The 12,770-nt window shown below is 38.6% G+C and overlaps 1 protein-coding gene across 3 annotated transcripts in view; it reads left to right on the top strand.

Annotated features, from left to right (window-relative positions):
• FAM135B (family with sequence similarity 135 member B) overlaps nucleotides 1-12,289 on the top strand; it is a 177,239-nt gene extending 164,950 nt beyond the window's left edge. For all 3 annotated transcript variants that reach the window (XM_042465810.1, XM_042465811.1, XM_042465812.1), the window contains 9 exons: nucleotides 617-771; nucleotides 2,903-4,940; nucleotides 5,236-5,402; nucleotides 6,253-6,344; nucleotides 7,721-7,818; nucleotides 8,456-8,607; nucleotides 9,010-9,120; nucleotides 10,482-10,595; nucleotides 11,405-12,289. In XM_042465810.1, the coding sequence (XP_042321744.1) occupies nucleotides 617-771; nucleotides 2,903-4,940; nucleotides 5,236-5,402; nucleotides 6,253-6,344; nucleotides 7,721-7,818; nucleotides 8,456-8,607; nucleotides 9,010-9,120; nucleotides 10,482-10,595; nucleotides 11,405-11,610 (3,133 nt within the window). In that variant the 3' untranslated portion in view covers nucleotides 11,611-12,289. The remainder of the gene's footprint in view (nucleotides 1-616; nucleotides 772-2,902; nucleotides 4,941-5,235; nucleotides 5,403-6,252; nucleotides 6,345-7,720; nucleotides 7,819-8,455; nucleotides 8,608-9,009; nucleotides 9,121-10,481; nucleotides 10,596-11,404) is intronic.
• Nucleotides 12,290-12,770: the final 481 nt, after the last annotated feature.

The raw sequence follows: 12,770 nt of genomic DNA, 5'->3' as shown, positions 1-12,770 counted from the left end.
TTATTATTATTATTATTATTATTATTATTATTATTATTATTATTATTATTATTATACCAAGGATGGACTGTATCTTAATAACTAATTTTGTGTGTCAGAATTTTTTTCCTTATAAAAATTAAATTTTGCCAAATGCATATTTTTTTCTAATGTAGTGGTCATTTGCAGTACAGCAAAGGTTAGGGGAATTATTTGTATCTTGTCTATGACAACATGCAATCTCTTTTCTAACATTTACTTGTATTTGTGTCAGAGTCATTGACAGATTAAGCATTTGAGGATCTGAATCTTATTGGTAGAAGACCAGTACGGTGTAGTGGTTTGAGTGTTGGACTAGGACTGCTGACACACTGCAGAAATAAAGCAGTTTGACACAGTTTTAATTGCCATGACTCAGTGCTATGGAATTCTGGGATTTGTATTTCTGCAGTGTCGCAGCAGCCTAGGACTCCAGAAGACCAGGGTTTGAATTCTCACTTAACCTTAGAAACCCAGTGCACTTCAATCTTCTTGAATACTAGTCAACTAAGGGGGATGTAGACATTACATTAATTCTGGAAAATGTCACATTCTCCAAAAGTTAACATATGATTTCCCCTTATCTCCTTGCAAATAGTATCCAGAGTCACAGCCAGGTTTCATCAGAAGTCCGAAACTCTGAGTACCTCACCAGCATGCCACCTTTGCCTGTAGAGTGCCTCGACATAGATGGAGACTGGAGCACATTACCCATTATCTTTGAAGACCGATATGTAGATGTCCCCTACAAAGGTGGGTAATATGTATCACTAGGTCTGTAGAATCTTCAACTTGGAGAGGAGAACAATCTTCAACAATATTTTTAAAAATGTTTTTTATTTGTTTGTTTTTTAAAAGCCTAATGAGGAGTGAGAATCTTTGCAGTTTAGGACGTATTCTATGTGCAAAACTTATTCTATGTGCAAAATGGTATTTTATCTGCAGAAAACTGTTCTCCATAGAAAATTGTACAGAGAGCAAACACATTTCTGATATGTACCCACTTGGTTTGACTTAGCGATACTGCCGACACGCTAACCATTGGGCATACTTATAGGCATGTATTTACAGTCATTTGCACATATGTGGTGTCACACTTTTAGTTCAATGCACTCTAAATATGGAAAGCATGTTGAGTAGTTTTACTTATGCTCCATGATTTAGAGATTTAGAGAGATCATCAAAAATTTGTCTAATATGCGGAGATTTTTTATCTCTGGGTCAGGGCACTGGTTGACATCCTGTTGGTTTTTTACAAAGACAAATTTTCTTGTATATAGTTGCACATTTTTGGCCATGACATAATACTGTATATAGTTCACAGTTGCATGAGACAAGTGCCCCAAGTACAACCAATACACATGAAGGTTCATATTCATGGATAATGCATGACTCTTTGCCAATGCCTTCAGGGTGGAGCACTTGCTTTACAAGGACTAAGAAACAGCCATTATGTATCCTCTGTCACATATTGGGACAATAAGCAAACAGATTCACAGATTACACAGTGTCAGTATTCAACACAAGGATGGTTTAGTGCAGTATTCACTTAACTATGTGAGTGTAGCTTTACACTAAGCAAGCACAGTGCAAGATCTTGGTCATCATGGAAAATACAATTTGATTTGTACACAAAAAATATTCAGTTTCTTTTTTTTACATAAAGTTACAAAATGTGAAAAAGCACACACGCACCTTGTGCAAAAACTATTACAATTTCACTCAGTGGGAAGACAACTTTTGAATTTTTTGTTCTCACATATGAGAATGAAATACAGTCTGGCCACTATATCTACAGGGGATCCATTCTCATAGTTACCATGGATAAGAGGAAACTGTGGTTAACAGCAGACAGCAGAGGTTGACCATTTATAGTTGCTCTGCAGGATCTCCAGATGCCTAGAGAGCTGGTCTGTATAAGCAGATTTTTCTGGCATGACCTTATGGTCAATTGTTGGGCGAAGTTGACCATAGACTTATGCTGGAGGGCCTCCAGTTTCCTAAAAAGACCCTTTGTTTCCCTTGGCACGGGTAAATGAAACTGCAGCTACAGATCCCATAGATATAGGGGGAAGACTGTACTATATCTGAAGGTTTCCCTTAGTGCCACACGTGTGTGTATCTGAGGAAGCATGTAAGTTTCTGGACCTGTTGCAGCTGGTGACATCATGTCAGTGGGGTGGTGAATCCACTCCAAGTCTTTATATAGCCATTGAGGAGTGGTGAACTAAGGAGACTTTTCCCTACTTTCTTTCCAGAGTCCAAACCAGATCTGAACATGCAGAGTTGGCACCAAAAGCAAAATCTCAACTAGATTGGGGGTTTCTTTTAAGCCAAAACATCTTATGATTTGGTTATCACATATAGAACTTTTGAGAAGCACCTTCAATTTCTGAGCTGAGAGTTATTCTGAATATCCATACGCTGTCACCAGTTGACTACTGAACCAAAATGTAATTTCTCACCAGGCAAAAGCATTCAGGGATATTTATTTGCTGATGAGACCAGCAAGATCTAGAAATATTTCTTGGAATGATTCGGGAATTTTTTATAAACTAACATCTGAGTTTAGGATCAGGCTTTTGATTTTACTGATACAAATATATTCTGTAAGGTTCAAAACACACTGCAGAAATAATCCAGTTTGAGACTGCTTTAACTGTCCTGGCTCAGTACTAGGGAATCCTGGGCATTGTAGTTTATGAGGCACCAGAGCTCTCTGACAGAGAAGGCTAAGTATCTCACAAAACTACAGTTTCCATCATTCCCTAGCATTGAGCTAGGACATTTAAAGCAGTCTCAGACTGGATTATTTCTGCAGCATGTTTTGGACCTACATCACTTTACTGTGGGGGGTTTATGCTTATTTTTCTTTCTTTTTCAGTTCAGGACTTAGACATTTTGTCAAACTTTGTGGCTTCTGCTGTGGATAGTTTGCAAGTGGACTTAGATAAAAATGGAGAGCCTTCTTCAAACAATGGCATTGCTTTAGCAAAGGGAGATTTCAGAAATGATGCTCCATTCATCATCCATACAGATAGGATAAATGGAAAATCAATGTACACCTGCAACTATCCAGAAGAAGGTTGCTCTATAGTCAAGAGTTTCAAAGATCATTCTGTGACTCAGGTACATGTAATGAATGGAGATGTCCAGTCACATAAAATTGAAGCCAAACAAGCAAGCAGTGATTTGCAATCAGATTTCCTAAAAGATTTTTCAGAAGACTTTAACATACCAATGGAATTATCAGAAAACAACAATAGACGCACAACAGAGGTGGAATATTTGAACATGGACTCTTTGTATAATAGTGCCCACCAAAGAGGACCAATGCTAGTCATGGCTTCTATGTATGACAGTGGCACACATGAACACCACAAACTTAGAGACAAAACTGTATTGAGCCAAGAAGCTAAAATAAATAATTGTGGGTCTATTGTCATCTCAGACAAACTAACATCAGATGAACAAAATGGCCATGAGAAACAATTTGATCAGGGTGATGATTCAGTATTGCCTGTTTTGGGAGGCTTTGATGTAAATGATCATTTTGGCTTGCAGAACCAAACAGAAGATGTTGAAGGGGTCAAATCTTTTCAGAAGAAGGAGAGAGTGCAGGATTGTGAAGAATTTAGCTCCAGGTCAGGGGTCATCAAGAGATCTTCATCCCTAATTTCAGACTCAGGAATCGAAAGTGAGCCAAGTTCTGTGGCTTGGTCTGATGCAAGGAGCAAGGCCCTGGAATTGCCCAGTGACCGGGAGATTCTTCACCAGCTTGTCAGAAGGCACACAATTCATCGGAACTCTCTGGAGGGCAGACACACTGAAAGCAATACAAGTTTGCCAAGTGGCATACAAGCCTCACTCACATCAATTAGCTCCTTGCCATATGAGGAGGAAGAGCAGGAGGTGGAACCCAACAAACTGACAAAATCTATCTCTGCTCCTCAGATCAGTAGCCCTGAGGAGACTGTAGAAGACATGGATCTATCCAAATATACTAAAATAATCTCAGACATTGTTGAGGGGTCCTATGTGGAAACAGGGTGTGCCAGCATGACCATAACAGAAAGTATATCCACTTGTCAGAATGGTGGAGAAAATGAAGGACCACCACTACCCCTTGCTACAATGGAGCATTTCAAATCTGAACAAAATAGTGACAGTTGTCAATTCCCAGAAGCATTTGAAGATGCTTCAGAGATGGACTGTAGTTTGGAAACAGCAGCAGAAATTCTTTCCCTAAAGCAGAATCATGATCCAAATGGCACAGTGGAACACCAGTTGCCAAACAGAAAAGTGGAAGACAACTTGGGAAGGGCAAATGTCTACTTAGGCACAAATACAACTCATCTCAATGAATACACTAATGAAGCAAATGTGCACAAAGGCTGCAGGTTGTATTCCACAGATGTTGAGGCATTCTCAGACTGTGAGACCCATGCGTCAGACCTTACCCATACCATGCCTGTTTCAACAGTGGTGGTATCAGGTTCTATCCCCACACAGAGGTCCTGTGGTAGCCCATTTGTCAATGCCAAGACAGCAGCATGTAGTGCAGAAATCCACAATTTACAAGAAATTGAACTGGATAACAGATCTGAGTGTGGAACCTCTTGTGCTGAATTGGAAAATAAAGAGCTCAACACTGTGTCATCAAACAGTACAGGATTCCATTCGGTGGTACCAGAGACACTGGTGCTTGAGAGCAAAAAGGCCATTGAAGGAGTCAATTTATCTGTTTCTTGCACAGCCACCTGTCTTCCGTTTTCTTCTGTTCTCAAAGAGAGCCCACCAACAGCAGGCTTCTCCTCCAAACAGGTTACCTCTCCTATTACACATCAACCAATGGGTTCCTTTGGAGTCATTTCTTGTGAGTCCAGTGATGTGGATGAAGAGATCAATGAAAGAATGCTAAGGTAAAAAGGTATTTGTTTGTTTGTTTTAATAATTATATGCTGTCTTTCTGCATGATAATAACCTTTTTAGTTGGAATTCAGAAGATGGGAATCAATACATAATAAATAAAGATGGAGAAATTTGCAAAACTAGCATTCATTGTGCCACGATAAGAATATCTGAATTTTAGATGTTTCTCCTACAGCTGATATAATTGCTATACTTGCAGAAATCCCCTTCCCCTGTATTTGGTGATAATATAAGTCTCTTGCCAAACACCCAGTTCAACCTTTGATTTATTAGTGTATTCTCCAGTTTTTATCAGGCCAAAGAAAAATTTAAAAAGGAACTGAAGACTGAAGGATATCTGTACAGTGATTTATCTGTACTAGCTTCTGATGTCCCATATTTTCCACCAGAGGAAGAGGAAGAAAATTTGGAAGATGGGATTCACCTGGTGGTCTGTGTTCATGGGCTGGATGGTAAGGACCAAGACAGATATGAAAATAATTGGGTATCTGAATGTGTGATAACCAGCAGATTTAGAGCCATGCTTCTTGTGGTATCATGGTTGCAGTGTGCCTAGGCTAGGCCCCAACAGTTGATGAAAGGTCTTGCTTCCATTCCAACTGTGATTGCTCTGATCACTGAGGGGAAGAAGAGTAGACAACACCTGTTAGACACAATCCCAACCCTTACTGCCATTCCCTTTCCCTTGGGTGCAATGTCTCATTTATCTGAGGGCAGGGAACTGTTAAATGAACAGTTTGTTTGTCGCCCTGGGAGACTTTTTGTTGAAAAGTGGGATATAATTATAAATATCCAGTAGTAGATAAACATCACTACTTGAAACCTTTGTAGGGATCCCTATAAACTTCCAGAATTTCATGTTGACTACTTAGAAACATGTAATCTGGGTCAAGATGTGGATTTGGCAGAAGGCTCTGACGGATGTGAGGCTGTAGAAACAGGACATTTGGGGAGGGTTCTCATTTGATGTTGATGAGCCTGGAATATTCCTTTTGCAGTTGCAGTATTTTCTGTCACACATATGTAAATGTGTAAATTTACAGCGCTATATAAATAAAGGTTAATAATAATAATAATAATAACAACAACAACAACAACAACAACAACAACAACAACAACATATATGAAATGATAGATACCAGAAGAAAAGTCTAATGGTGTTGACTGTGGAAGGAATTGTACAAAAACTTTCCTTTCAGTGAGAACAACAAGTATGGGTCTGTCCAAAGGAGGGATGATTGGTAGATGATGGCCTTCAGAATGCAATCAATATCTTAGAAGAGTGTTGTGTTGTTTTCCAAGGTAACAGTGCAGACCTCCGGTTGGTAAAAACTTTCATTGAGCTGGGTCTTCCTGGAGGAAAGCTTGATTTCCTGATGTCAGAAAGGAACCAGGTAGATGGGTTATTTTTTTAAAAGATTTTTAGTCTGTTTTAAGGGTCTATATATAGTTTTATTTTGATAGTTTTATTGCTTTTTATTATTCTTAACTGTTATAATATGGACTGTTTTAAGTGCTTTTATCTTTTTAATTGTATTTTATTCTTTTAATGTGCAATGTGATTTGATATTGTAGTAGATTAGTTCTGTTTTAATGCCCACTTTCGTAGGTTTTAATTGCTCTTTTTATTTGTAAGCTTTGTGTCCCAATTTTGGAGAAAAACAGGATACAGATGATGATGATGATGATGATGATGATGATGATGATGATGATGATGCATCAGATCATAAAGGCTTTATGTGGTCCCCCCCTCATTCATTCATTCATTTTGAGTATTTATACCCCACTCTTCTGCCACCAACGCTTTCAGAGCAGCTTACAAATTCAAGCTGGTTCTTTCATTTGTAAATGACATGTAATATTGTAGATACTAAATTTCAGGAAAAAAATAAGTAATTAACAATGCAAACAGGCAGGCATCTATATTGCATTGACTAGCATGTTTAGTAGATGGGAGACTGAAAATTGAATATGTTTGTGTTCTGTCTCTCTTTTTCCTTTTCAAAAGAAATGCAATTAGTGAGATTATTTTTCTCAGCCACACAAAAAAAAAAAAAAACAAAAACATTAATTATTGGATATGTTTCCCTTGCATCTCTGCCCCAGCATTTGATGATTATTTCCCTGCCATCTCATTAGTATTGAATCTGATGCACAGGCTACTGGATTATAAAACAGCACAGTTTCTGACAAGAAGGGGAAACATTTGTCATCCTGATCCCTGGTGTATTTGATTCTTCCATATTTTTTTAACTTTCTATGGCCTGTTACAGACTGCCAAAATAAAGCTTCTTCGTGTCTCTTTGGAGGTATGCTATTTAAATGATGCATGGGTCCTAAGAGTCTGGAGGTCACGCCAAAGCCACACTCCATTCCTAAGCACCGGAGTGCAGCTTTGGTGCAGCTTCCGGATTCTTAGGATGTATGCGTCATTTAAAAAGCATACCTCCAAAGAGACCCGAAGCAGCTTTATTTTGGCAGTCTGTAACAGGCCTATTTCTAACTCACAAGAGTAGCCAGCTAAACCTATGAATTAAACAAGTACATTGGTGGACCCCCTCTGAGCATTAATTAGCTGCCAAACAGGTTTATGGAACATTGTTATCACAATCCAATTTGCTGGTAGCTTTATTATAGTCAACATTAACAGTCACCTGGCTGTGCAGTACCACAACTGGTAGCAAATGTAGCTGTGCTTTCATCATCAGAAATGGTAGGTACAGCATGCACAAGAAAAGGTGGTAGACTGACACCATCCTCTCCTTCACAGACAGATACATTTGCAGACTTTGATACAATGACCGACCGTTTGCTGGATGAGATTATTCAGCACATTCAGTTGTACAACTTGTCGATATCACGAATAAGGTAAAAAGAAGTATCTCTTTTTTTCATATTGTAAAAATGAATAATTCATTATTAAAGCCTCCGATCCAGATAGATACATTTTGGATGGGCACTTTTTGATACAGCATCATGCTTATTGTTCTTGAATCTAATGGCAACATTTACAACATTAAAATATACATTCCATAACATAACCTCCCAATCTCACCCCCTTTAAAATACAATTAAACCACTTACAATTAAAACATTCTTAAAAACGGTAGCAATAATAACAAATATTCACGCCCCTTGTCAAGCTATGGCAACCCCGTGGATTTCAGATGGTTTTCATAGGCAAGAAATCCTCAAAGGTGATTTTGTCAGTTCCTTCCTCTGAAATGTAGCCTGCTTTTTGTTGTTGGTGGCCCATCCAAGTACTTACTAGGACAAACTCTGCTTAGCTTCTAAGATCAGACAACATCTGGTGCTTTTTTATGGTATTTTAGCCACTTTGAATGACACAGTAAAAATATTTTTTAAAAAAACAATATGGGAATAAATAGGTTGGGGGACTGAATTAGGATACAAAATCTTTGCTAAATAGTACAGTTAATGTACTGAGCAGAAATTATATATTGAACAGATATAACTGTGATAACATAATTTTCTATTTCTGCAGCTTTATCGGTCATTCCCTTGGTAACGTCATCATCCGATCGGTATTAACCCGGCCCAGGTTTCGGTATTACCTCAACAAGCTACACACTTTCTTGTCTCTTTCTGGGCCTCACTTAGGAACACTGTACAACAACAGTACTTTAGTTAGTACAGGTAAGAGCTCCTGGCAAAAATTTCTGAGTTGCTCAGGAAGGAACTGAGAGAGGAGTGAGTGTTTTTCACAATCCTTTTTATATAAATGTTCCTTATATAAACAAATTGGGTTTTCTCTTGTTGCAGTGGCAACTGAATAAATTACAACAAGAGTTTTAAAAGATGCTACTTTAACCTCTGCATGTGATCAATAAAAACTATCTGATTATGTGCCCCCCCCTTTAAGAAAAGCTACATGCAATAAAACTGGTGGATTAACTGATTAGTATCTCTGTCTGAGAATACCGACGTGATTAAAACTGGTTTCAAAAGAAATGCAACATTGATTTCTTCTTATCAGCTTCTTGGAGTTTTGTCATATATTTGTCTTTAGAAACCAACATATATCAATTATCATTCCAGGGCTGTGGCTGATGCAGAAGCTCAAAAAATCTGGGTCACTGTTGCAGCTAACCTTCAGAGACAATACAGATCTGCGGAAATGTTTCCTCTATCAGCTCAGCCAAAAAACAGGTAGGTGAGATTGTATTCAAATAGAAAACATTGAAATTAATAGCATTAACAATGGACATCATTGGGGGACTTGCCACTTTGTATGCACACTGGTGAAAAGTGTCACATTCACCCTGAAGCCAGTGCTGGCAGTCCTGAAGACATACAGCTACTTCTAGGGAAGATTCATGTTTTTCTGGTGTTAATGCAACTTTTCTACAAACTAAATTTGGGGAAACTCATGGTGTTTCCTAGAAACCCCAGAGGGACCTTGGGCATGTGGGCAGGTGGATTAGGTCTAGTTTAGCCTGATCCATGGCTGAGCAGGGATTCAAACCCTAACCTTCAGAATCCAATGGTTTAGTGTTGTCCAGTGCTCAACACTACACCACACTATATATATATAAATGCCACAAAACCAAGGCAGTTTTGTAACACTTTTTTTTTCAAAAGTTCAAAAGTGTGAAAAAGTAATCAAAATGTGCAAAAACTCTCTTAATAATATCAAAAAGGGAGAAAATTTTGATGTTATTAGCTCTTTCATGTGTGAATGAAATATGGAAAGGTTTAAATCCCTGTTCACCATTAGAGTATGGTGAATGAGAATTCTGGCTGTCTAATTATTGTGCTAAAACATTGGATATTTGCTTGTTTTTTTTTCTGACATACTGCACATTTAACTTCATTTATGAAACAGAAATAGTATACATCTATTGCCACAGTAATAGAGGGTTCCTTCTCTCTTCTTGAAGAAGCCTGATGAATGCAGGAGTGGTAACTGTCAGAGGTTAAGTGCCTCAGTGCCCCTGTCAGAAACTTTGGAGGGCTGTATCCTCCCCATGAAAATCAAACTTTTTTCACTTCAAATGCTCCAAATTGCCCTCTAGGGATATGGGGGTATTTTCTTCATGTTTTATGCCCACTGTAGGCCATCAATATAAAATGGCCCATTCCCCCATGGTGGCCCACATACATACACATACTTTGCCCACCCACCTAATATATGTCCTGTTGGGAAATGTGGGATATAGTACTGGATCTCCCAAGCAGAGCTACCACATTGATGAGACAGAAACAGAACAACAACCAGTCTCACATCTACCCACACACCCTACAAGGTTTAATAAAGAAGAGAAAGAAATTCAGTCTACTTTGAAAAACATATAAAAATAGCTTTGCTTAGAAAAATTTGTGCATAATAAAATACATGTTTTTATAGAGGAGAGAGGCCAGAAACAGAGGATGTAGATAAGGGTGATGCAGTAAGATGGTGGGTATAGGAAAGCAAATAGGAGATCTCTAAACAATGCAAACTAGCAGTTAATGAGGACAGGTATCCAAAGGTTGCTAACTGTAACATTCCCTGTATTCCCCCTTCCCAGGTCTCCAGTATTTCAAAAACGTTGTTCTGGTGGCCTCCCCTCAAGATCGTTATGTACCATTTCATTCTGCAAGAATAGAAATGTGTAAATCTGCACTGAAAGACAGACATACAGGTATATTTTTTCTGCATAACTACACTGTTTATATTTATTCTAATGTTAAAAGTGTCTAAGATCTCAGTTCTTTTTATGATTTTGATCCAATCAAGAGAAGATTTTGGGCACTTTAAAAGTTTGTCTTTCATATGAAGTGTTTTTTTTAATTGTGCTGTAATGTATGTGCCTCCAAAACACTTATTTACATAAGGCACCACCATGAATTTCATAAGGTTTCCTTAGACAAGGCACACTCAGAGCTTGCTTGCCTTTGCCTTCCTTTGAATGTAGTCTAGAGCACATGGCATTTGTTGGCAATCTCCCTTCCAAGAAGACTAAACCAATTGATTTATATTAGTGTGGCCTCACCATTCAATAATTAATTGAGTGGGGTCTCCTCTAGTTAGCACTACCAAGAGAATCCAGACTATATACTGCTATTACTGTTACATAATTACAGCAAATAGTAGAGACAGTGATAGTTATCATGTTGATGATACTTAGTTTTGTAAAATGTCATGTGTATTGAAGAGCCCTGGTGGCACAGTTGTTAAATGCCTGTACTGCAGCCTCTCACTCAAAACCACAAGGTTGCAAGTTTAAGACCAGCAAAAGGGCTCAAGCTCGGCTCAGGCTTGCATCCTTCCGAGGTGGCTAGAATGAGTACCCAGATTGTTGCGGGCAAATTAGCTTACAGTTGTAAACCACTTAGACACTGCTTAGGCGGTATGAAATGGTATATAAATGAAACTTGTTTGTTTGTTTGTATTGAGGGTGCTGGATAACTAAACATATATAATGCAACAGTATTCCTTCAACTTTTTAAGGTCCAGTGTATGCCGAGATGATCAACAACCTCCTCCAGCCAGTCATTGGGGCCAAAGACTGCACTTTGATCCGCCATGACGTGTTCCATGCCTTGCCAAACACAGCCAACACGCTGATCGGGCGGGCTGCGCATATAGCAGTGTTGGATTCTGAACTCTTCTTGGAGAAATTTTTTCTTGTGGCAGGACTAAGTTATTTCAAATAGTATCAAAAGCCTCAGGGAAACAAAGGAGGCCTTGTGTACAATGGCATGAGATTTCTGGGCCAAGAAAGTGTTATATTGTTTGGGATTAATGGAGGATGCCAGTGGCAAGGTGGGACACAGACACACATACCCATACCCTACTTATTTTGGGAAAGAATCAAGTGCTTTGTCTGTTAGGCATTTAAAGGGCCAAATATTGGTGCTTTTTGGAAGATGTAAACATCTACATGTTAAATTACTTTGTCTTTTTCTGTTGGTTCAATCACCTTTACAAATTGGTCTAGGCGTCCTGAGGATAAGATTACAAATCTGCCTCTGACTGGATCCAGCATCATTCTCTCATCTCCATTATGAAAGAAAAATCCATCTAGCTATGAGTTGCCTTAGTTGATTTAACACTGATTTGTTTAATAGAAGTATTATTTTGTTTTCTAGACCTGTGTGTGTGCACAGTTTGTGTGGCTAAACAGTAAGAAGCAAACATAATACTCAGGTTATTTTCTTTTATGGTGAATCAGAAAATGAAGGGAGGAAGAGTTATAGTTAGGGATAGAAAATGGTGAGTTTGCTGAACTCTTTGATAGTTTCAAAGAGAACATTCATATGCAGCATATGAAAACCCCAGCTTGGCAGCAGTAATAAAATACCTTCTGTACTTTCTAGGTGTCAGCATGGAACTAATGAGTGATGGTATATTCCTAATTTTAAGGAAGAAGCAGGGAATTATGACTTGAGAAGCTTTGAAGTCATGAGGACCACTATTTGGCAATGGTGGTCATGTGGTCATATTTTGAACTGAGTAAAGATCAGAAGGCATCAGTGAACACAGTGGCTCCACCTACTGCTTTTCTCTTGCAAAAATCAAAGCACATGCAATGGCGTCTTCTAACATCTTCTTCCTTAGTGCAAACGGCCGCAGAGAGTAGATTTCAGCCATTAACTTCCCAATGTGAACAAAGGGTTCTCAAACCCTCTCCCTTTCCATAAAGAGCAACAGAGTTCTTAATATTCACATCATATGTTTCTCTGAGGAGCTAATGAATGAGCAGGAGCAAGTCTACTGTGAAAGTTAATGGGCAGTGGCCAAAAGAACCCTTTGTCCATTGTTTGATCTACACAGGAACCAATGGCTAAGTTAACTACTAGAGAGGACATCTGTC

This window comes from Sceloporus undulatus, chromosome 4 (assembly GCF_019175285.1).
Source record: "Sceloporus undulatus isolate JIND9_A2432 ecotype Alabama chromosome 4, SceUnd_v1.1, whole genome shotgun sequence".
Classification (NCBI taxonomy): Eukaryota; Metazoa; Chordata; class Lepidosauria; order Squamata; family Phrynosomatidae; genus Sceloporus; species Sceloporus undulatus.
Note: the sequence above shows the minus strand (reverse complement) of the source record. Positions and strands in the feature narration are given on the sequence as shown.